The sequence below is a fragment of the Elephas maximus genome, chromosome 18, assembly GCF_024166365.1.
Source record: "Elephas maximus indicus isolate mEleMax1 chromosome 18, mEleMax1 primary haplotype, whole genome shotgun sequence".
Classification (NCBI taxonomy): Eukaryota; Metazoa; Chordata; class Mammalia; order Proboscidea; family Elephantidae; genus Elephas; species Elephas maximus.
The window spans coordinates 10,462,371-10,486,756 of record NC_064836.1 but is presented as its reverse complement, the minus strand read 5'-3'; the positions used below and the strand labels follow the sequence as shown (position 1 = coordinate 10,486,756).

The following is a 24,386-nucleotide window of genomic DNA, read 5'->3' as shown; positions in this document are numbered from 1 at the left end:
TAGAAACAAGCTGCAAATCTCCACTTCCCACGTTCAGAGGAGACAGAAGACTGGGCTCCAAACTCAGAGATAACCTGGTGACCCTCTATCCTGGAGTGTGAAGAACAGGACTCAAAGCCAGAGCGCTCCTGGAGACCCAGCTGCCCCCTGCTTCTCCCCATCCTCAAAGAGAAGGCAGATGCATAGCTATGGACCCACCAACCTCAGCTGTCCCTCCCTGTCTGGATTTCACTGGGAAGAAGGGGGCAGAGTCAGGGGCCCAGCTCTGCCCACAGGAGAAGTCTCTGACCCTGGCCCCAAAGCAGCTGGCCCAGAAGCTCCTGCCTTCAGGGCAATGTTACCAGAGTCTCCTGAGATTGTAGGGGTTGCAGACCTCTGGGGACATGGTCAGCACACCAGCCAATTCAGAACCCAGCTGCAAGAGGCTGCAGGAGTCCAGAGGCCAGAGGAAGAAACCTGAGCGGCAGGCAAGAGAGCAGGGCCCAAGGCTGAGGAAGGTAGGAAAGAAGGTTGACCCAGGAGGAGGGGCTTGGGAGAAGGAGGAGACCGTGGGCTGGTGTGGCTTTGCCAAGCTGAGCTGGCACTTGTCCACTTAAATTAAAAACTATAAAACTTCCTTCCCTGGATCTATCACCAGACAGTTCCTGAGGGCACAAAAACTGTCCCAGGGAGCAAGGCAAGGCAAGGCAAGAAGTTCTAGTTAGATGCCCAGGCAGCGCCAGGGGTGGGGGCACCCCCCCTCCCAGATTGCCTCTTCTTGGCAGAATTTGTGGGAGAACGGGGAGGATAAAGTCCTGTCCTCACTGCCTGACCTGATGGGGGCACACAGTGTCCCCTGGGGATCCCAGGCAGCTGATGGAAACACCTTGTCTTGCAGCAGTCTCAGAGTGGCACACAGCCTCCTAGTCCTAGGACTCCAGATCTGGAAACTAACAGGACTAACAGTTTCATCTACATTTCATTTCACCCTCATGACAGTCCTCTGGGATAATTATTATCTCCACTCCATAGAGGAGGAAACTGAGGCTTCTAGGCCTCCAGAGACACGCCTGAGGTCAGACAATGGTAGAGCCCAAATTCAAATCTAAGTGTACCTGAATGAGGTTCCTGAGTAGTGAAAATGGTTTGCACTCAAATTCTACAAGGTTACTGGTTCAAGCCCACCCAGTGGTACTGCAGAAGGAAGGCCTGGTGATCTGCTTCAGTGAAGATTATAGCCAAGGAAACCCTAAGAAGCACAGCTCTACTTTGTAACACATGGGGTCGCCATGAGTTGGAATCAACTCAACGGCAATGGGTTTGTTTTTGTTGTTGGTACCTGAACAGGGGAGGTGCCTCGGTACAGGTGGCAGTGCCGAAGACGGTCAAGGAGGCCTGACCCCTAGTGGGAAATCTCAGTAACGCAAGTGAGCACCCTCCTCCCAGCTGTGGCAAAATCCACCTGACTGGCTTTGGGAAGCAGTCCAAGGATCCTCGGCCTGGGGTGGCTGTGCCTGTGCATGGGTTTGGGGCGGTGCTGCACCCCAGCCTTGCTGCCTGCCCTCCTCCCCTGCTTTTGGGAGATGGAGGTGCAGCAGTCTGGCCCAGTTGAAGGCAGTGCTGCTAGGTGTGGATGGGCCCAGTGATAGGACAGATGTGAGTTACATCTTTACAACTTTAATCCAGCAGGCCAGAGCCTGGGCCATAGGGGCAGCCAGAGAGGAGGGCTACTGATGACTGCCGATGGAGCTCCTGCGCGCCTCCATCCCATCCCAGGGTGGGCAAACAGGAGGGGCCCAGCCTTCCTGGCTGGGATCCTGGGAGTAGAAGGGCTATTTGAAAGCAGGAGCTATGACCCTCTCTTGCCCCCAATAAAAATAAGCTCACCAACTCCAAGCCCTCCCACCCACCCCTCAATCATGGCCTAGTTCCAGCTCAGTTCCTGTTTCACTCCCCTGGGGCTCTGTCCCCAGTGGAACCCAGGGCTTAGCTTGGTCTGGGGCCTGATGACTAGAAGACCCCTGCCCACCCCAGGGTCAGATGCAGGTATGGGACAGGGGCATCATCGAAGTTTGGCGTCACTGAAGGGGCAGTGGAAACACAGCTGGTTCCTCAGGCTCCAGGGTAGGAAGGCTGTGGTGGCATATAGGGGGGAGGAGCTGAAAGCCAAGGAACCAGAGTGAGCGTCAGTGGTGGGGCAGAAGGGTAGGAAACACCCTTTGCCTCCCCCCACACATCCCCCTGGCATGCAGGACCCATGGGGAAGAGCTGGCCCGTAGGTTTCCAGCTCGAGGTGGAGGCGGTCTGGGAGAGGAAATATCTGGGGGTGACAGAGGGGCAGGGGAGGGCCCAGAGCAGGGGGTCGGGAGTAGGCAGGAGCAAGGGGCTCCAGATTGCTTACTTACCTGCAGGGTTGTAGACAGGGGGCCCAGTGGGGTAGAATGGATACTGCGGAGCAGGACCACTAGGCGGGTACATGAAGCCAGGCTGTGGGGGTGCTGGGCCAGCTTTGGGGTCCTGGGGGTATGGGTACATTGGCTGCACTGGGATGCCTGTCATCGGAATCTCCTGGCCTAGGTGAGGGACAAGGATAAGCACTCAGAGCTCTGCCTCCTATGGGAAGCCTCCTCTTCCTGCCCAGGAAACAAAGGGAAGGACGCTGGAGCCACTGCCCTCTGTCCGACTCCAGGCTGACCACCTGAGGCCTTTGCCCCCAGTCCCTTCTTGGCAGAGTTTGGCAGGGAGCTGTGCAGGTGGCCCTAGCTGGTCTCTCTGTGTTTAGCACATCTGCTGCCCTTAGCAGGTTTCAGAGACCTCAGGAGCCAGAGAGCACAGCCCAGGGAATGCCCCACTTGGGCAAGGAGGCAGCTTCAGGGGCTGGTATCTTGTGATCCAGCAGAGCTGCCATCAAGGGGGTCCTCCCGCAGCCCTTCTCTCCCACACTGACCCCCCACATGGTGTCACAGTCCCTGTGCCCCACCAGGTTTGGGCCTATATGTCAACACGCAGGCACATGTTCCACTGCACACTGGAGCACACCCAATTAATATTCACTGCCACAGACCCCATGGTTCCCTGGGTGGCGCAAATGGTTAAGCACTCAATTACTAGTCAAAAGATTGGCACACCCCGAGGAGCCTTGGAAGACAGGCCTGGCAATCTGCTTCCAAAAGGTCACAGCCTGGAAAACTGTATGGAGCAGTTTTACTCTGCACACATGGCGTAGCCATGAATCAAAATCGACCTGATGGCAACTAGCAACAACAGCCAGAGACCCCATTTTGTGTACATGCTGAGAGTCACGTGCACGCATAGACACTGCATACACGTGCACACAGGCTTCTATGGAAGACTGCCCCCCGCCCTGTGCCCACCTGAATATTCATGGGCATGCACACGCTTGTACACACAGTCCAATGTTCAGATACGCCGCTGGACACGTTCTAATATTCATGGGTCTACAAGTATACTTCTAGGTGTACGCGTTGGCAGGTGTGTGAACAGAGAAGCACGCACTACTACAGAATTCACACGTTCTGGAACTTTCTGGCGTGCACCATGAGCCTCCGCCCAGCCCATCTCTGGCCAATCTTGCCCAGCACTGTGTACCTTCAAACGGGCTCTGTAGCTGCTGGCGCCGGCGGTACAGGTAGCAACAGGAACAGAGGAAGCAGCAGATGGTGGTGGCAACCACAGCAACAAAGAGGATCACGGCTGAGGCGATGCCTGCTATGGTCTTGGGACTTTAGACAAAGAACAGGCCCTCTCACCTTCTGACACTCATAGGAGGGCGTCCTCATTATGATGACCATAAAACTGTGCTCCAACTCGTGGCCAGCAGGGGGCCACAGCATGATGGGATTTGGAGTTCCTTGTGGGGCTCTACCCAGTGGCTGTCCCTGTGGAGGAGATCTTAGCGGACCTCCACTTCCCAGCAGGCTCTGCTGCCTGACTAGCTAATGTGAGGCATGCTGGGATTTGTAGTGCCCCCCCCCCTTCCCTAACTGCTCCTACATCTTCAACTTAATTGATTAGACATACAACATGTTAGCACTGGGAGGAGTCTTAGAAATTAACAGACAGCCATCTTTTTCAAAGCCCAATTCGATCATATAGTTATCAGCAGTCTCCTTCAAAAAGAAGTTTAAAAATCACAAATTTTGTCAACCTCCTCTTTTTATGAAGAGGAAACAATGATCCACAGAAGGGACGCTACCGGGGATAACCACACCGTTAGTAAGATATCTAACTCAACTCTCCTGCCTTCTTGCCAGAGCCCTTTCCACAAAGCTACACTGCAGTCTGGGTGTTAACCCTGTTCCCTCCCTCTGCAGGATAAGAAGGGGAGGGCTCCAGAAGGAACCTGAAAGCACTCAGACCAGCCCAAGCTTATGGTAGGACTTCCAAGTCCCAGAGCCAACCATCCAGCTTCTTCTATTAAAGCTACAGTCCTGCGTTTCCGCTAGGAACGTGGAGGTGGACCATGGAGAGGAGCCAGGGTGCTGGCAGGGAGGAAAGAACGGCCAGGGAGGCCTCCTGAGAAGAGGAAATGGAGAAAGGGGTGTGGATGAGGATGCAGGAGCCCACCTGAAGGCCAGGCAGTGCTTCTGCTGCCTCTCCGTGATGAGCAAGGTCAGGTCCCTGCAGCAGTACCGTTGGTAGCAGGTCCCGCAACAGAAAGTGAAGAACTCGCAGTCAAACCCTGGATGCCAGGAGCCATTCCGATCCAGGTACCACAAGCAGTCCTCACCAGCCAGCGCTGTGGACAGGAGTGGGGGTGCCCAGTGGTCGCCAGATCAGTTCATCTCCAGCCGCCCCTAGCCTCACTCTCCCGCGGCCCGCAGCCCGCTGGCTCCCAGGCACTGGGGTGGCCGTCTGGTCTCTACCTTGAGGGTCTCGGCCCCCAGAGGCCTCTTCCGGGACCTGACCCCGTGCTCCGGGGTCAGCTTCCCATGGCCCAGCCCCGGCCCCCTCTCTCCTTCCGCTCCCTGCTGACCCTGCAGCATCCAGGGCGCGCGCGGCACCACCAGGGCCTCCGGAGAGCCCCGCGCCGAGACCCCTCCGGCCAGCCCCTCTTCTCCCCACCAGCCTCGCTCCCCATCCGCTCACCGAGGGGAGCCCCCAGGACCAAGAAGACGACTGCAGCGAGCGGCGCGGCCCGGCAGAGCCCCGCAGGGGGCATGGTGGAGGTTGGGCGGCCGGGCCCGGCCGTCCGGAGAAGGGACGGCTGGACCAAGCCCGCCAGCGGGAGCTGCGGCGGGGCCCAGCGCCGCCAGACTCGGGCTTGTCGCCCTCCTCCTCTGGGGGCGGAACTAAGCGCCCGGCCAGCGGTAACCCTGCCCGCGCCACGCCGCGCACCGCCCAGGGATCCACCCACCGGCGACGCCCACCCAGCCCCGGCGCCCGAGCTGGGCGCCCCTCGCCTAGTCCGACAGTGCCCTCTTCCCCTGTCACCGACTCCACTGCAGCTCCTCCCGTCCGAGCCACCGTAGGCAGCGGGGGCCACCCCCGCTCCCCCTTCCCCGCGTGGGCTCAATCAATATGTCGGACCCCGGGAGACCCGGTCCTCGTGCCATTTCCGAATGCTTAAACACATGGGCCAAGCCTGGAGGGCCCCAGCAGGACTTTCCCCCTGCCTCAGTGTCCAGCCCGGGACGTCCTGCGGAGGGGAGGGAGGGAGGGAGGAAAGGGGAGCGGCTGGGAGTCACCCCACCCCCATTCCCAGAACACAGGCATCCATTGAGAGGCAGCTCAGAGCGGCTTTGTCCCCAGCCGTGCCCACAGCCTTGGCCCTGCCAGCTGCATTGGCTCCCTGAGATGGCCCCTTCCCCCTTTGAGTGGACAAGGCTGGCACTCACCAGCCCATGGCCCCACAGTAAGGATGGTAGGACACTGGGGCTACCTAACCCAGTGCTGTCTAGGTTCCATCAAGTCACCCTTCCCAGTAAAACCTTTTTCTGCCCCTGCCAGGAGAACTTCTTCACAGAGCAATCCTGAAGAAATACTGTATTAGTCGGGAGAGCAAAAGTTCATTACAGGTGGAGACCGTGCTTTGAGGTGGAGGGAGTCAATCAATCCACTCACAAATTTATATGTGCACCCACTGAGTGCCAGTGACTGTACCCTATGCTACACTGAGTACCCTGACCAGGAACTGCAAATCAAACTAGAGAGGAAATCAAAAGCCTAACTTAGTTCCCAGCCACGGTGCAACCTTTTACAGAGCACTTTGACATCTATCTCATTGGAGGCTCTCCACAAGCCCATGAGCTAAGCAAGGCTGGCAAATACTGTTATCAATCCCGTTTCACGGATAGAGGAACCAGAGCTCAAGGAAGGTAAAGACTTGGTCAGGTAACACAGCCAATAAATGGCATAAGACCCAAGTCTTCTAAATCTGTGCTGTGCCCCTGCGGCAGTAGAAGGTGCGGACAATGAGTGTTTCTGGTGTTCTTGGCTGAGGGAACGAGGGCAGGGCACGGCAGGCCTGGCAGAATCCAAATAGTTTGGAGGAGGGCAGCCAAAAGGGGAGTGCTGCCATCCCGGGCCCCCTGTGGGCACTGGTCCACCCATACAGGAGAGCGGGAGTGAGGAGAGGACTGGCTCCTGCCCCAGGCAGTTGCTGGTGGTCTGATGTGTTGGTAAGAGTATGTACTCACACGGGACACAGCCATAAATGTCGCAGCAGAGGGACAGAGAGACATCTGGTAATTTACCACCACCTACACACAGTCCATTCCCATTCGTTTCCTGTTTCCTAAGCCGCAAGCTCCACGAATGCCCAGACCATGTGGCTGTGTTCACATGGTCCCCAGCCCTAATAGTAGGTGCTCAATCACTGTTGGTTGACTCAGATGAAAAGCTGTTCAAGGCTGGCCCTCCTACGTGTACTCTTTACTGGTCTAAAAACCAAACCAAACCCATTGCCATCGAGTCAATTCCGACTCAGAGTGACCCTATAGGGCAGAGTAGAACTGCACCACAGGGTTTCCAAGGAGTGGCTGGTGGATTTGAACTCCCGACCTTTGGCTAACAGCCAAGCTCTTAACCACTGTGATGCCAGGGCTCCCTATCTGGTCTGTCTCATCATTATCCCTTCTTTTCAGTGTCTTTAGTCTCTCCCTTCTTATTTTTCCCTAGGAAAAATAAATCTCACGTCTCTCCTATTTAAAACAAAACCAAGCCACATGGTTCTGGACGCTCATTCCCCTCTAATTACTTTCATGCTTTTCTCCTTTTTCTCCAATTAGTCCTCCCAGGACTAGTTGGAGAAAAGCCTATGTTCCCAGTTGACACTTGCTGCTCACCATGACACCTAGCTCTCACCAGTATCACTAGTGATTTTCTAATTGCAAAATCCTAGGAAAATTTTCCAATCCATGGTACAGGAGTGATTAGGACTAGGAAAGAGAGTGAGGAGGGGGCTGTGGGCAGGCCAGTGGGGAGAACTGGAAGAATAGGCACTGCTTAGCAGGTGATGCTGAAGCTTGGAGATGGGGAGCCATGGAAATAGACCTGGGTCTTGGGAGAAGCCTTGGGAAAGAGTGAGGAAGTGTGCTGGGTCTAGGGAGGGACTGTGGGCCCTGGCATGGGGTTGTGGGAATTTTCAGGCCTGGAGAGGCTTCATGGCATCTTCTCCAGGTGAGGGCACCCAGGATCATTCTCCCCTCACCACTGGCTTTCAGCTTTCAGCCCCCAGGAAGAGGGAGAGTAATTTTCATGGAAAAGGGAAGGCAGAGAGTCATCTGTGATCAGATGGGACAAAATACAGGTTTTGACAGTACCAGGCTCTCCCCAGGGTGCCTGGAATATGATGATAACACTTATGAACACCATGTGTTGGCCAGTGTTGTAAGCACTTTTACATATATTAATTTACTTATCCCTCAACTATTAGTTATCTCTATTACAAATGAGGCAACTAAGGCACAAAGAAGTTAAATAACTTGCCCAAGGTCCCACAGCTGTGGTGGCGGTCATCCCTTTAATATAAAAAATACTAATAACCACCATTCTGAACATTAGATGTGACCCAAGTACTATGCTCGGGCCTTATCCTTGCCATCTCACTTAACCCTAGTAACAGCACTGAGAACGAGCTCATCCCATTGTACAGGTTCAGGAAGTGAGGTTTGGAGAAGTGAATTCCCCCAGTTCACACAGCAGCGGTTTGAAATTGGGCTACTGTGACTTCAAAGCCCAGGCTCTTCCACTCCACCTCCTGCCTCTCCTTAAACGTGTCTCAGATGCCCAGGGCTATGCCTGGCATACACAGCATGCACTCAGGGAAACTTCATGCCCAACCCTTATCCCCAGAAGAGTCTGGACTTGGAGTGGCGGGAAGGGTGGGTAGCTGGGAATATCTGGAGTGGAAGCTGGGCTGAGGGGAAGGGCTAGGACCATGCTTGTAACCCAGTTTGGGTTTGGCCTGGGGCTGTGGTAGGAGTGCTCTGTTGAGACACCTCACTCCTGGGCTGAATGAGTGGACTGCAAGGCTGGGGCACTCCTGAGGCCCTCCTTGACCTTCCCAACCTTCCCAGGCCTTGGGCCTTGAAGCCTCCATCCCTGAGACTCCTGCCTCCCCCCTCTCCCCACTCCCTCACATGTGTGATTTGAGTTGAGCCCTTCCAAGGTAAAGGTATATCCCCTGCTTTCCTACTTCCTGCTCCTTGGGAGAACCCTCTGGGCTACACTGCCCTTCTTCTCTCTGCCCAACCCCTGCAGACAGGTAATACATATTTTTTCCCTTGGAAGAGCCTGAGTCTTTTCCTCCATCAGAGTGAATCTCATCACTGTTTCTCCTTGTATTCCACAGCTGGGGAAAGCAAGGCCAAGAGCTCCAGGAACTTGGTCAAGTTGGGGACTGAAGGAACCCAAGTCTCCTGGCTTCCAAAGCCCCAGAATAAACAAACATCTCTCCTAAATCAGAAAGTTTATCCTGGTGTCTAGCTTTAATCTGTCTTGTTGTAAATGAAGGTGTTTGTTCTCTGCGTGGGAGGGAGCTGGGGAGGAAGGAGCTGTTCCTAGGACTCCAGGACCACTCTTCCCCCCGGGGATCCTTAGCAGCACCTTTGCAGGATTGTTCCTCCCAGAATACCAGGCTCCTGCTTTGTTCGCAGGGTGCTTGGGACAGACTGGGCAGCCTGGGCCCCAGGAAAGGAAGGAGTGTAGCCAGGCTGGCTTGGGTGGCATCTGTGAGCACCCCCTGCTCAGGCACACCCTGAGGCCTGTGGGAGCCAAAGCAGTCCCAGGCAGCCAGTTCCTGGCCTCAGGAGCCCAGCCCAGCCAGTGGGGCAGACAGCGGAGGGCCAGGTTATCTTTAAATGGTACCTTACTCAGCCTGCAGCTCTGCCAGCTGGGCAGGGTGGGGGCAGACAAGTGTTATTTTGGGACTTGAGGATAAGGGAGGAGGAAAGCTCTGTTTACAGATGTCCCCTGCCTGTCCCCATTCCCCCAACACTCCTCCCCTTCCTGGTATGGATTTGGGGACATGGGCCTCCAGCTGTCCCTTTCCACCCTGGGGTCTCTGTTTCAGCCTAGCCCTGTTACCCACCTACACAGATGGGAACTGTTGGATCTACAGAGACCCAGGGTCTTTCTTGGAGAACACAGCTCTGCCAGGGCAGATTTAGTTGGTGAGAATTGCATTAGACTTGTGACTAGACTACTAATAGCTATCATTCATTGAATACTTAATATGATGCAGGCATTACAAAGTGCTTCGTATTATATTGGCTTTATTTAATCCTCACAATCACTCCATGAAACAGATACTAGACTTATACCTGTTTTTTGGATTAGAAAACAGAACCAAAAACCAAACCTGTTGCCATCAAGTTGATTCCAACTCATAGCGACCCTATAGGACACAGTAGAACTGCCAAGGAGTGGCTGGTGGATTCGAACTGCCGACCTTTTGGTTAGCAGCTGAGCTCTTAACCACTGTGTCACCAGGGCTGAGGCACAGATAATTTAAGTAGTTTACTCAAGGTCACCCAGCTGGTAAATAGCAGAGACAGGATTCAAACTCAGGCAGCAGGAGGGGACTAATCATAAGCAAGGTCCTCACAGGCTTGTATCTACTTACTAATCTGTAGTGTACAATTCCACATGGATTTCAAAGATGTTGTGAAATCCATGTGAAACTGTGCACTACAGGTTACTAAGTAGACACAAGCCTGTGAGGACCTCACTTATTGGGTAATCTGTCCCCGCCAGGCAGTCTGGCTTGAGTTCATGCTCTTAACCACCAACTGGAGTAAAGTCCAGCTCTGCCACTTACTGGCTCTGCAAACTTGGAGAAACCACCTAACCTCTCTGGTCTTTGTTTTCTCATCTGTAAAATGGAGTATTGCTCAGGAGAACTCAAATCCACTTGCATTCTGGTCCAGCCTCTCTCCCTGTTCGATGGAAACAAACAAAAAAACTTAAGGTCACACAACAGGTCATTGGCAGCGCCTGGGTGGGAACCCAACCTTCCTGACTCCACATCCATTTCTGGGCTCTTGCTAATGAGTTTCCATGTGCCACACAATTGGAAAAGCAGCTCCCTGGCAGGGCACACACAGGTTGTCAGTGGTGAGAGCCAATGAGGGGTATGAAATCAGGTATGAACTTGCAGTCCCAAAATCAGGAGTGGAAGAAATGCCACATTTTTCTTAAAAACAGAGTTAGCTCAGATTCTGGGTCTCTATCCCGCCAGCTGGTGCAGAATTTGTTTTTATTATAGTTTGCTCCCCTTGCCAGAAAAATCATGAAAAGGTCCTGGGTTTTCACAGTGCAGAATACTGGGGTGGGCACTTAGGCCTCAGTCCACACAGGTTCTGCTGATAAGGCCCATAGGGACCTTCCCTGGGCACCTTGGTGCCCAGGTTCAAGCCTCCCCAGGGACTTCAGTCATTTCCCTAGGCAGTGCCCACATCTCCAGGTGCTCTACCAGGGTTGGGGCAGGGCCTTCATCACTCACAGGCCCCAGGGACTTCTGTTCCCTATTTGTCTTTAGGGAACCCCCTTCTCTCCTTCTTCCCTAGGACCCTGGGCCTAATCTTAGTTCACTCAAGCTTTCACAATAGGGTCCAAAAGCAGTTCTACTTTCTACCCTGTAAAAACAAGGCAAGAACATGCAAAGAATTTGGTTTATATTCTTGGAATAAGGAAGGGAAAAAAATCTAGGGAAAGCAAGGGAACACACCTCTAATTTATAACCTCATGCAGACGAACACAGAAACAGCTAGCTCAGCAGCTGGGGTGCAGGAGCCAGGCTACCACTGCTCTGTCCTCTGCCCCCCCAGAGCAGGGCCGCGGCACTGCAGTCCCTTCCTCAGAGCTGTTCTCCCCAGAGCTCGCCAAGACCTTAATTTAGAGCAGCAGCATCTGCGAAACTGAATCGAGTCACAGTCTAACCCAGGGAATCAGGAAGAGGGAGCCAAACATAGCTCCCAGCTACGGGGGCGGAGAGGAGGGCACACTCTTCACCATTTGAGATGCTTTAAGTCAGTCATTTTTACTTCTAACTACAACCCTGTAAGGTATTAGGTCCCCATTTTACAGATGAGGAAACTAAAGCTTAGAGGGGACATGCCACTTGCTTCAGCTCCCTCACTTTCCAACGATGGTATTTTCCCAAGTCAGAACAACTCGAAGGCTTGCAGGGACTTTCTAGGCCTTCCAGTCAGGTCAGTGGTTCCTCATTGTGTTGCTTCCTGCACTGCATTTGCTACAAAATCAAACATACCAAACAAGTCTAAAAGACTTGGTGTGATCTGCAATTTCAGGAAACCAACAGTAACTCCGCCCTTTTCTCGCCTACTTAAGAAAATTGGAACGTGAGGGTCCTTACTAAGATGGCAGAAAGAACTGAAGAAAAAGTTCAAGCCTCGAGTTGCAATACTGAAGGATTCTATGGGCAAAATATTGAACAACCCAGCAAGCATCAAAAGAGCATGGAAGGAATATAGTCACTGTACCAAAAAGAATTGGTCCACATGCAACCATTTCAGGAGATAGCATATGATTAAGAACTGATGGCAATGGAGGAAGAAGTCCAAGCTGCACTGAAGGCATTGGTGAAAGGCAAGGCTCAAGGAATTGACAGAATACCAATTGAGATGTTTCAACAAACAGCTGCAACGCTGGAAATGCTCACTCATCTACGCCAAGAAATTTGGAAGACAGCTACCTGGCCAATTGACTGGAAGAGATCCATATCTGTGCCCATTCCAAAGAAAGGTGACCCAGCAGAATGCAGTAATTATTGAACAATATCATTAAATATCACACACAAGTAAATTTTTGCTGAAGATAATTTAAAGATGGTTGCAGCAGTACATTGATAGGGAACTGCCAGACATTCAAGCCAGATTCAGAAGAGGACGTGGAACAAGAGATATAGTTGCTTATATCAGATGGATCTTGGCTGAAAGCAGAGAATACCAGAAGCCTTAATTGTGCTCATACAGAACCTGTACATAGACCCAGAGGCAGTCAATCATTCGAACAGAACAAGGGGATACTGTGCAGTTTAAAATCAAGAAAGGTGTGCATCAGGGTTGTGTTCTTCCACCATATTTATTCAATCTGTATGCTGAGCAAATAACCCAAGAAGCTGGACTATATGAAGAATGTGGCATCAGGATTGAAGGAAGACTCATTAACAACCTGCGTTATGCAGATGACACAACCTTGCTTGCTGAAAGCGAAGAGGACTTGAAGCAGTTACTGAGGAAGATCAAAGACTACAACCTTCAGTATGGATTACACCTCAATATAAAGAAAACAAAAATCCTCACAACCTGACCAATAAGCAACATCATGATAGGAGAAAGGATTGAAGTTGTCATTTTTTTTTTTTTACTTGGATCCACAATCAATGCCCATGGGAAGCAGCAGTCAAGAAATCAAAAGATGCATTGCATTGGGGAAATCTGCTCAAAAGAGCTCTTTAAAAATATTGAAAAGTGAAGATGTCACTTTGAGGACTAAGGTGCGTCTGATCCAAGCCATGATATTTTCAATTACCTCATAGACATGTGAATTATGGTGTTGGTGAGGAATACTGAATATACCATGGACTGCCAGAAGAACAAACCTGTTTGGAAGAAGTCCAGCCAGAACATTCCTTAGAAATGAGGAAGGTGAGACTTTGTTTCACGTACTTTGGACACGTTGTCAGGAGGGAACAGTCCCTAGAGTATGCTTGGTAGAGGGTCACCGAAAAAGAGTAATGTCCTCAATGAGATGGACACAGTGGCTCAAGCACAGCAATGATTGTGAGGATGGTTCAGGACCCGGCAGGGTTTCGTTCTTTTGTACACAGAGTCGCTATGATTCAGAACTGACTTGATGGCAGATAACAATGCTGAACCTGCACCAATCCATCAGAGAAAGGTAAACAATTCACAAATTTTTGTATTTTATTACCAGGTTACTTTTGGCCGCTTTACTACTGGAATCCTGGTACGGTGGTTAAGATTTAGTCTAGCCCCCTGTGGGAATGGAGGATTTTTCCACAACAGATAGGACCCCAATTCAATGTCCAGCCTCTGACTGGGCACTTCTGATGCAGAGTTGTCTCTTTCAGAGAATCTTTATCAGTCATCAAGTCCTATGGACTCCACCTCACCAACATTTCACTCCTCTCTTTTCTATTCCACCCCCTCTAGTTATAGCCAGGGCTTCGAAGCCCTGCTGAGAATTTGCATTTCTAAGTTCCCCGATGAAAATTTGCATTACCACCCCAGATATACTTACTCAGAATCTACATTTTAACAAGATTCTCAGGTGAGTCTTAGGTATAACTTCTTTGGAACTTGTTAGAAATGCAGAGTCTCAGCAGGGTTTCGTACCAGATGAACAGGTTCCGAGCCCTGGGCACAACCTTAGTCCAAGCTTTCAGTCTCTCTCACCTAGACTGTTGCCACTGCTGCCAGGCTGAATTGTCTCAAGTCTTCCTTCAACCAGGCTCCGTCGAGTCACCTTTCTGGCCATATATTTTCATCACTAGAATGTTTTTTAAAATGCAGATCTTATCATGTCACTTAACTGCTTAAAATCTCTGCATGGTCTCCCATTCCCTAAAGAGGAAGGTCTCATAAGACCCTTGATCATCTGGTCCTCACTTGTCCTTCCAGATTTTCTTTTATTTATGGTAGTTTTTCTGAAACACTTCCTTTTCTCTGCAATGTCCTACCCCACCCTCATCTGCCTAGAAATGGAGGCAGAACAGAGAAATGGTGAAAAGTGCAGGCTCTTAGGCTTGGAACGCACCTGCCATGTCACCTTCAGTAGGTAACTTAACATCCCTGTGCGTTTCATTTGTAAACTGAGGTAAACTTACTTACTCGGCAGGGTTTTTAGGTGGTCTAAATGAGGTAACACAGGCAAAAGGGACAGTCATTGGCATTTAAGAAGTGCTCTTTAAACCTCAGCAGTTATTATCGTGAGCCACCTTGCAATAGTTCATTTCAAGGGTTATCTTCTCAGTGCAACCTCATTTTTCTCCCTTTCCCCAGCTGGAGGCCCTGGGTGATGCAAATGGCTAATGTGCTCAGCTGCTGACCAAACAAAAGGTTGGATGTTCGAGTCCACCCAGAGGCGCCTTGGAGAAAGGCCTGGCAATCTACTGAAAAATCAGTCATTGGAAACCCTATGGAGCACAGTTCTACTCCAACATGAGGTCGCCATAAGGGCAAACGGCAGCGATGGGTCCCCCAGTTACCATTAACCACTCTTTTTTACGCAACACTTTTAATTATTTGAAAACAGCATCCTAGTTCCCAAGTCTAAGTTAAGCATTTTCATTCTCGTCCCCTCCCAACTTTCTTTCACTTGATACAGTTTAGGTAGGTCCTGTCCACGTCTTGGTTCTTCTCTTGCAGACGGGCTCCCCACGTCGTGGGCCTCTTGGCTGAGTGCCAGGATGGGACACAGCGCTTGCTGACTGGCACAGGTAGTCTAAAACGACCCTCCATGCCATTCTGGACAACATAGGTCTACTACCTTAGCCTAGGGCCATGCTGGATTTTTTGAAGATGCTAACAGTTTCTGGCATAATTAATACTCCTTACTGACATACAGCATTATTAGTGAGAGCACAGTATTCTATAATCCCTTTTTTCATAGATACTACTGCCAATTCACATTCATTGAGATTGTCCATTTTTATAGCCTGTAGAAATAGGTTTGGATCCTAAATTCTGTCCATCTTCCCAGGCGTCTCCTGTTATCTAAAAATGTAATCAGCGTTCCTCCCTTATCTATTATTTCTTTCGTAAATAGGCTCAAGTGAGTGAGGCAGAAAAGAACTCATCTGTCATTAATATCAAAGAGACCAAGGACAGAGCTTTGAGGCACATCATCAGAAACCATCCCCAACAACGGGCTATTCTACATTTTGGTGGTCCCTGGCTAGCTACCAATTTCTCTCCCCAATACTTAGTGCAAATTATTTTCTTAATCTGTTGTACAATTTACACAAATTAAAGACTATGAGGCTAGTTTGGTATCACTTGTTCCTGAGTTCATAATGAACATTACCCCTGTGATCACATTTTTCAATATTCTTATTTGCTTTTGAGTCATCAATGTCACTCATAGGTCTGTGACTTACAGCTTCTTTCCTTGCACTTTCATCTGTTTTCCAGTCTTCTGGCTCTTCTTTCATTTCTGTTCAATTCTCTAAGATCAGGGAGAGCTCAGCCAACTCCCAAGAAACTCCTCATGGTGTCCTAGCTGCTATTCACCACAGTTAGGAGACTTGGAAGAGTAGCTAAATACTCTACTATTACCTTACTTATCTTGAATTTCAACTCCTTCAAACAATTACTACCAAAAAAAGTTGCTGTAAATTTTGACTCATGGTGACCCCATGTGTGTCAGAGTAGAACTGTGCCCCACAGGGTTTTCAACACTGTTAGCCCTGCCCTTTTTAGACTGAAGCTAATTCTTTGGCCAAAGAGAAAGACAAAATAGGAGCTAGAGTTCAACTTTCTGTCAACATTATTGGCCTCAAGCAGATCTCTTTTCTTCCCGTTCTGATACTGGACAGTCTCTCTGAATTCTTTTCTTCACCTAGAGAATATCTGCTCTGTATACCTGTTAAAAAGGTTATAGGATACTGTATAGGCAAATGCTCTGGAAACACAAGGAATTGCCTGCCACAGTAAGGTAAGGGATCTAAGACGCTCTGCCCTCATCCATAGCAGTATGTCTTCAGAGAAGGGGTGCCACCCCTCATCCCCAGTGATACTACGGCACTTGCCTTCAGGACTCAAATTCCCCTGAGCCAGACAGGAGGTCTAGTCCTGACTTAAAATCAGCACGAGGAGGAAGGATCCCTGCCAAGGGACTTAGAACCATTTTTGGCACTAGATATGGACTATTTTTCTGACTAGTAGGCCCACATCAATGTTAATCTGTTTGGGAGCCATAACCCTTCCCCAACTCAGCAGTTCAAAGCTGCTGGCATAAGACCATCCTTTTGTGCCAAGTTCAGAGGCTGACTTGGCCTTGTGGAACAGCCCGCTACGTTAGCACTGAACCCAACTGGCAATGCCTTGAGATCAACAACTAGGTGGTGAAGTCTCCAAGGCTGATATCTGAGCAATACTTTGCCAGGCCTGCTGTCATTCCCGTAACACCAGTGATTTCTGGGGACTCAAGGGGGAAAAGCAGGATGGGGCAGAGGCAATATTAGCATCAGAACCACAGCTGGCAGCGGAACACACATGCTCTCAGGCTTTTCAAAGACTTGTAACATCCCACCCCACCCTGCTGTGGGGGTTGAACACCAGGGACACCTAGTGGCAAGAAGTCATTATTAGCTACAAAATCCTTAGGCTTCCACAGCAGTCCTGTAAACGTCCCATGTGGGGGGAGGGGGGAGAAAAGTCATCTTCCCACAAAGGAGTCTTGAAATCCTCGGTGGCTATTAAAAGTGGGGCACTATCACAGAAAAGGAAATGCTGGGCTTCTCCACCTTCCTTTCCTTGATTTTTTTTTTTTAATCTTCATTCACTCTGAATTCACAACAGACTAAATTTCCCAATTTAGGGACCTACCTTAAAAATACTTGAATGACAGTTCTCTAGGAATCACCTTGAGCTAGGTTAGCCAAAACACACTAGTGTGTCTAAATGGGCTCCACCTAATCCATGTCTCCCTATTTTTATTTTCTTTCTAAAGGAAATCAAAGGCAAAAAGGTACCTGAGACACCTTATACCATACAGACTAAATTCATTTGTAAAGATTACTTTACTGTCCTAGAAAAATACACGTTGCAAATTTGAGGGCTACAACTTAACCACTTTATAAGATTCCCGAGGGGGAGGGGAGTTAACTTTTGAATATCAGACTGTGTGGTAATGCGTGGGAGAGGCATATTAAATTTAGTTGGGTGAGTTGGATTTTTTTTTCTTCCAATCCTTTCCCCCCACCTTTTTTTCTAAAAAAGGAAAACCAAATTGCCATCTGTCCGGCTTAATTTGTGTGTGTGCATGTGTACATAAGAACGGCTTGGAAGAGGGGTTGGTTTGTGTCATGCAATGAAGCAAAAACAAGATGACTTCCTCTGACAGGGGAGCCGTAGTGTTACAGGAGGGAAGCAGGGAGGAGAGGTCACTGGAGAGGGCTTAGGATGGAGCTGTTTCCTCTTGTTCTTACTGAAAACCCAGAGCATCAGTGGTCGGGGCAGAAAGCATAATCATCTCTCAAGGGAATTCCTATCTGAATACATCAGATGTCCTATGAAAGTAGAAAGGTCTATTTTTGAATATAAATGGTCACGACTTCCTGTGCTCCTGAAAACCAAACCAAACTCACTGCCGTTGAGTTGATTCTGACTCATTGCAACCATGCAGGACAGAGTAGAACTGCCCCATAGGGTTTCTAAGGCTGTAAATCTTCACGGAAGCAGACTGCCACATCTTTCTCCCACAGAGTGGCTGGTGGGTTCGCACCGCTGACCTTTAGGTTAGCAGCTGAGTGCTTAACCACCATGCCACCAGGGCTCCTTGTGCTCCGGAGGTGGGACAAAATAATCCATGACGCACAATCCTTCTAGGCATCAATGCTTCTGGACTGGCCAGCAGGGAACTCTAGGAACACAGATGGGGACAGAGTTGGGGAGCAAAAAGGTTCTTGAGATGGGATGTCTTGAGGGGGACTTTGGAAAGTGTCCTTTGTTCCAGCATTCCTAAGTGACAGCGCTGGTGAGCTCGGTCTGAGTTGTAGTCAGTGTCACCCTGGTGAGGCCGAGGGCCAAGGGTCAGGAAGCCACTCTAGGTTGAGAAGTACATCTCAAGGCCGGTGAGGGCTGTAAAATGGTTTGTGGCTGGGCCAGGAGGAGGAGCAAATGCAGAAAGCCTCTTTCTTTTAGATGCCGATGGTCTGCAGAACCCGCCTCTCGTTGTCATTAAGGTGGCCTGAGAACATTATGTAGCAGGGCTGCTGAGCAAACTGGCACAGGAAGTCCGTGAGATATGCCTGGAGGGAGGAACAAGAGTGGCATTATGAGGGCTCTCAGGGTCACCCATCTGCAGTGTAGTAAGAATCACCACCAAGTGGTGTAGGGGACACTGGCTTTTGGACCAATCCCAGCTCCCTGAGAGATGGGTTTCTACATCTGGACTCCAGAGACTAAATTCCATAAGGAAAGAGACAAGTTTTTCAAAGGATATGTCATCCCTACCCTGAGGACTTTCACAACATAGCCTCGAGAAGCTGGATTATAGCACTGGAGTAAGACACTAAGGTGTGAAGTCCCAGCCCACCCAAAGCTGTTGACCACTCCGCGAGACAGCAACGCTCTCCTGAGGCCCCCATGAAGAGCTATTAATGGGTTTGATCCCACAAAATTCCGTATTCCTGCTTCTGTGGCTTGAGACATTGTCACTTGGAAGACATCTTCTCTGGACACCCTCACCTGCAGATCAATCTGGTAGAGAGGATCCTTCAGCGCATCAGGGTCATCTTCCTCATCATCCTCGTAGTAATCCTCCTCTGTCAGACACAGCCAACACAGTGAGGGTCAGGGTAGAGCCCCTGGTCAGGCCCCAGGTGGTGAGGTACCACCACAGCTGAGGCAGAAGGGGCAAAAGCCCAAGGAATGTGCCTTATGGGCCCACCACTCCCCCCTTCCTCTGGTACCCCATTCTCAGCACCCATGTGCAAAGAAAAGGTATTTTCCACGGCTGCCCTCTTCTCTTAACTGCTTACCATATTTACTTGAAGCAAGAATGTCAGATAAGAGCTGGCCAGCTAAACCATCTTCCTCCTCTTCCTCCTCCTCCTGGTCCTCCCACATATCATTGGAATCATCTACTTGAAAATGAAAAGCAGCTGGAGCATACTCATGCCTTTTCCCTCCCCAAATCCAAACAGGCCAGAACAGAAGTGCCCTAAGGGTTCCTGTAATGTGGCCTGTTGTCTTCAGTGGGAGAGAATCAGGAATGGCTAAACCCTCCCAATAAGCTGAATGGAAGAACCCAGAGTATTCTGGGAAGGTCACTGGAGATAAACGGTTGAGAAGCTCTTGAGAAGCACCAAATCAAAGAAGGGCTACAGCAACTTGCCTCCTTGCTGCCTCCTACCCCAGCCTCTGTGTGATTTTATAAGGTAGACCTGAGAAGCAACTCTTTACATTCCTAGTGGCTAGCACAGTGCCAGTCACAGAGTGGACATTCAGTAAACTTTCTTTTCTTTTTTTAAGTAAATGACTCAAGAAACCAAACTGATAATCTGAACTCTTTCAACTTGATCTGCCAGGTTGAGCCTCCTGAGAGTAAGGGCCCTGGTGCACCTTGATTCCATTCTGCAGGAGCGGCCTGGCGTGCGGCATTGGCCTCCATGACGTTGGAGAGCTCGTTGATGATCAACTTCAGGATCTTAACCAGCAAAGGAATGTTTGTCCAGCGTTCAGGGTCTGGGGAGGAAGGAAAAAGGCTTCAAGCCTGCAGGCGGGCCCACTTCCGGCAATGCCCCCAGCCCCACTCTACGGTGCCATGCTTCAGATCCGGCCCACCATCCCTCAGGTTTCCCACCATCCCATATATATCTGGCCATCAAAGAACGCTTTAAAGTTAAGTAACTTCATTTGGTGCTTCGACAGTAGCAGTTAGGTGAGAGAAGAGAGTTCAGGAATTAAAGGAGATAGGTCCTCACCAGTAATAAAGCTCTGAAATCAAGTAACTGTACAGAGCACAATAGCTCCAAATGATCATAAACCCCGAGTTAAACAGAGCAGCTCCACACTACCTATAAACCATCGGAGCCCCAGGCCAAGGAGGACCGGTAACAGCGAGGCCAAAAGGTGCACCAAAGCCCTAGAATGAAACCGTAAGCTGGGTATTCTTGGTACCCAAGGCTATTTTTGTCAATTTTCAACAACAGGAAGGAACCATATGTTCTGATCTATTGTTTACCTACAGTTTGCTGCTTCTTCATCAAACCCATCAGTAACAATTATGTTTAAAAAACAAAAAAACCGCAGCAGATTGTGGTACATCTCTGCCTTCCACCCCAGCTGTCCTCAGCCCCTAGGAGGAGGCTAAAGAGGGCAGCATCACCCACTTTTGGCTGACTTGGAGCGCGTGCGGATGCCCTCATCCACACTGTAGATCTCTTCACCCTTGACGCGGATATCCTGCAGCCGCTTGTCATCTGCATTGATCCCATGCTGGAGCAGTTTACACAGAGCCACAGAGCTGGCAAGGAAGAGCCAAACAGAGTCAGTCAGTTACTGTGTAAAGTTCACTCCAAGGGGATGAGTAATTATGGCCTAAGACTGTCACTTTGACGGTGAAAATTCTGTCCACAGCCAATTAAGAGAGTTCGGTTGAAAGTGAGATTCAGAGTTCATGAGGATGGTCTAATGAGAACTGTTCTTCTTTTTTTAAGAGTTAAATTCTATAAGGATACGTAGTTGATGATAGAACACATGCCAATTCTCTGTTAGAACAATTCCCGGGCCAGTGAGACTGCATTTTAACATGATTAGAAGGTTCTTTTGGGGGGCGGGGGGGGGGGGGGCGGGGGGCGGGGTGAAAATATTCACAACATTCAACAACTGCTATACATACAGATTGATGCCACTGGTTACATTCTCCACATTGTGTCATCCTATTATCTCTACGCTTCTGTTTCATCACCATGACGTTTTACTCACCATGCCCCTTAAAGTTCTCATGTGTGTATGAGAGTTACTGTTGCCAATTTGATCTCATATAGTTAATTATTTAAAAGAGCACAATGCTCAGGGTCAATGTTCTTTATTAAATGAACTAAACACTTGTTTAGTTTAAAGATGACTCATGGGACCGTTTCAATTCAAGGATTAAAGAATTATTTCAGAACAACAGACTTGGGGGTTCCCGAGTCTCCATGGATCCAGTAAGTCTAATTTCCGTAAGAATGTGATATTCTGTTCCACACTTTTCCTTCTTTTTATCAGAATCCATCTATTGGCTCCTTGATGAAAACATTCAGTAGTGGTAGCTGGGTACCATCCAGTTCTTCTGGTCTCATGGCAAAAGAGGCAGTAGTTCACGAAGGCAATTAGACCTGCAGTCCAGTTCCTTCTCCGATTCCTGGGTGTCCTTCCTCTACTGCTCCACATGAATAGAGACTAACTGTTGTATGTTCGGTGGCTACTCACAAACTTTGAAGACCCCAAGTGCTACTCACCAAATTAGGAGGTAGAACAGAAACTCTAAAAACATTAGGCCAATTGACTGGATAGACCCACAAAGCTATAACCCTAAACCTTTGAACCAGGAGATCTAATACCATGAGGTGTTTAGTGCCTAAGCAGAGTCAACAAATCAGCCCTTTTTTGGTGGGGGCCGGGCGGCGCTGTTGTTGTAAAATCATATGGAACACCGTGTTTGCCACTTTGCCTTTTTTTCTAGTGGATGACTTAGTGATGTCAGTTCATCAGTCAAGTTGTCTAACCACTACCCTGAGTGAATGCCAATTCTTCTACCACTCTCTGGGAAGGAGTGAATTTTCGTCCATAGTGATGGAAACATTAGAACTGTTTTTCTTGACCAAAGGTATGATGTCCACAGTGGAAGGTGTAATGGGATGATTGAGAACCGTGGGATAAAGGTTCAGGAGAGAAAGCAGAAAGCAAGGGATAAAGGCTTGGGTTTATAAAGGACAATAAGCCACCAGCAGTACTTGGCTGGGTGAAGTTTGTGGCAGAAGAGATTCTCAGTTCAGCAGAAATCAGAAATACACAGTCTATCTGTACTGACTGTTTACTGGGGATTTCAAGATGGCACTCACTCAAAAACACAGGCAAGCAATAAAGAAAGAGAGGGAATACAGGGGCAGTTTGATATGGCAAACAAAAATCAATACAGAAAGTCAGAGGAAAGGAAAAAAAAAGGAAGTAGGGATAGAATGCCTGAAGAAAGATGAAGCCCCACCTGACTTTGCCTTCATATTGCCCATAGAAGAGATGCTGTCGGCTCGTCCACTCGGCCATCACGAACTCCAGGGCAGGTTTGCCAGTAGGGCCTGGGAGGCTGCACAGGAACTCCAAGAGAGGCTCCAGCTGAGTGTGCACCAGATGAGCGAACACCATGATCAGAGACTAGGAGATAATAAAAAGGACATCTACTTCAGGGAAACCGATTTCAGGGAGGTAGGAGATGAGACGGAGTGGGGCCAGTCAGCTTGCTAACAGTCTATGCATGGAGGGTGCCATCCATAGGGCAGGAAAACATGGAGATTTTCTTGTCAACGTTTCTCGGGCCAGAACAGACCCAGTTTTACGAGAACAGTGAGAGAGGGAAAAACAACTCAGGACCAATATACTGACTCCCATTTCTATCACATGGAGGGTGGGAAACCCAGCTCCCCACCGACCACTCACCTGCATGACACTGAGCGTCTCTGCCTGCTGCATCTTGCTGAGGATGGCACGAAGAATCTGGTCCAGATTCTCCCCCAGCTCCCGCCCTGCCTTGGAGATGAGGGTGGAGACAAGGCGGCCCACAAAGGCTGCGGTGAACTCTGAAGTGCGGGGGTCCAGGAGCTGGCTCACTACTTGCATTACATACCACAGCCCGTTGTGGCCCTGCTCATCATGCCATTGGGCCACCTGCTCCAGCGTCACTGACACATAGGCCCGCAGGCACTCTCCACCATTCTGGAGTGACAGGGGTGGCAAGCAAGATTAGCAGCTGGGAGACTGATGCCAGAAGAGCCCCAGTCCGTAAGGGCAAATGCTATTCTTAGAGGTCTATGCCTCTTAAGAGCAGTGGGCCCATGGCGTCTGTAGGAGGCTCATACCACTGAAGTCAGGAATTTACTGTCCACAGATAGAGGCATGCATTATTCAATCCCCCTATACCCAATCAGCTACCTCAAAAATGCATACTCCTTATCACAAGGGACAATGGCCAAACAAACTTTATGGTCTTAACCATAAAGATCTATATTTGGTACAGGAAAAACATGTCTAAGATGTAGCAATAATTGGGAGTGATACAAGTCTTTATGGGAATAAAGACAGACCTTACATAAACCACCTTCTGCCTAGCGATTTCCAAAGTGATCAGTATCCACTGGCAAGTTTCCACAGTCTTTACAATCAATTACAGTAGTAAAGACCTGAAAAAGTAACCAACTCACCCAAGAAACAGAAATAAATTGGTAAAATATTCAGGCATCTCTCCCCTCTCCAGAGGCCTCTCACTGTGCTAGCTTTACTAAGAGAAGGGATATTCAGGAAAGACTTTGTTATGGCTGTTAAGTCTAGATGTCTGTAATCTCTTCCACAGTAGCAGTACCCAGATACAGATGGGCAGGAAGCCCCGTGTCCACAGTCTTCAAGATTATAACACACCCAAAACCACTGAATGCTTGGCTCTTGCAGCCTCAACCCTTCCTGGGTACTCAGGGTTAACGTGGATTCGAGAGACTTATCTCTCAAAAGCGTGAAACCTTGTGAGACTTCTTGGCCTACTATAAGCCCATGGGCTGGGGAGCTAGCTTCCCTTTTCAAGTCATCATGGCTCAGATACCTGCATGGTGGCATTGTCATCTGTGTGAAGGGTGCACTGTGCCACAGCAGGGAAAGCTTGGCAGATGAGGAGCTGGGAAAGCGGAGGCTTTGTATTCCGTACTACTGTCGTCAGGATATCAATGGCTGTCTGAAGGAGAAAGGAAAGAATCAGAATGCACTCTGGGGGGCAGGGGGTGTTCAACAACCCAGATTCTTATTGGGTGAATACAACATAGCAATCCAGAGAAAGTTCACTAATAAAAGGCGAGCTTCTGAAAGAAAATGAATTGGATAGTAACCGGCCACCGGAGTGGGTGGTGTCTTGCCAGGCGGATTGGATGGCAAGGTGACATATTTAGTGGTGCTATATGACGGTGGCACTCTGTGTCAGTCACTGAG

The 24,386-nt window shown here is 49.6% G+C and overlaps 2 protein-coding genes across 3 annotated transcripts in view; both read right to left on the bottom strand.

Annotated features, from left to right (window-relative positions):
• Window positions 1-1,889: 1,889 nt before the first annotated feature.
• SHISA4 (shisa family member 4) lies at window positions 1,890-5,443 on the bottom strand. Its single transcript, XM_049857932.1, has 5 exons — window positions 5,089-5,443; window positions 4,567-4,738; window positions 3,589-3,722; window positions 2,385-2,552; window positions 1,890-2,138 (listed from the first exon to the last, which is right to left on the bottom strand). The coding sequence occupies exons 1-5, from the start codon at window positions 5,159-5,161 to the stop codon at window positions 2,092-2,094; spliced, it is 594 nt and encodes a 197-aa protein (XP_049713889.1). The 5' UTR covers window positions 5,162-5,443; the 3' UTR covers window positions 1,890-2,091.
• Window positions 5,444-10,208: 4,765 nt separating this feature from the next.
• The window catches only part of IPO9 (importin 9), a 63,465-nt gene continuing 49,287 nt past the window's right edge, over window positions 10,209-24,386 (bottom strand). Inside the window, exons 12-19 of one of the 2 annotated variants that reach the window (XM_049858275.1) lie at window positions 24,007-24,135; window positions 22,854-23,129; window positions 22,405-22,571; window positions 20,546-20,679; window positions 19,776-19,898; window positions 19,193-19,294; window positions 18,900-18,976; window positions 10,209-18,460 (exon numbers count right to left, since the gene is read on the bottom strand). In XM_049858275.1, coding sequence (XP_049714232.1) covers window positions 18,350-18,460; window positions 18,900-18,976; window positions 19,193-19,294; window positions 19,776-19,898; window positions 20,546-20,679; window positions 22,405-22,571; window positions 22,854-23,129; window positions 24,007-24,135 — 1,119 coding nt within the window. In that variant the 3' untranslated portion in view covers window positions 10,209-18,349. The remainder of the gene's footprint in view (window positions 18,461-18,899; window positions 18,977-19,192; window positions 19,295-19,775; window positions 19,899-20,545; window positions 20,680-22,404; window positions 22,572-22,853; window positions 23,130-24,006; window positions 24,136-24,386) is intronic. The other variant, XM_049858274.1, reaches the window with a different exon arrangement.

Bases quoted from the DNA above. Each gene is read 5' to 3' on its own strand.
- SHISA4 (XM_049857932.1), bottom strand. From the start codon at position 5,161: ATGCCCCCTGCGGGGCTCTGCCGGGCCGCGCCGCTCGCTGCAGTCGTC. The intron at 4,739-5,088 runs GTGAGCGGATGG...TCCTGTCCACAG, and splicing joins GGTCCTGGGGGCTCCCCTCG to CGCTGGCTGGTGAGGACTGC. The intron at 3,723-4,566 runs GTGGGCTCCTGC...CTTTGTCTAAAG, and splicing joins AAGCACTGCCTGGCCTTCAG to TCCCAAGACCATAGCAGGCA.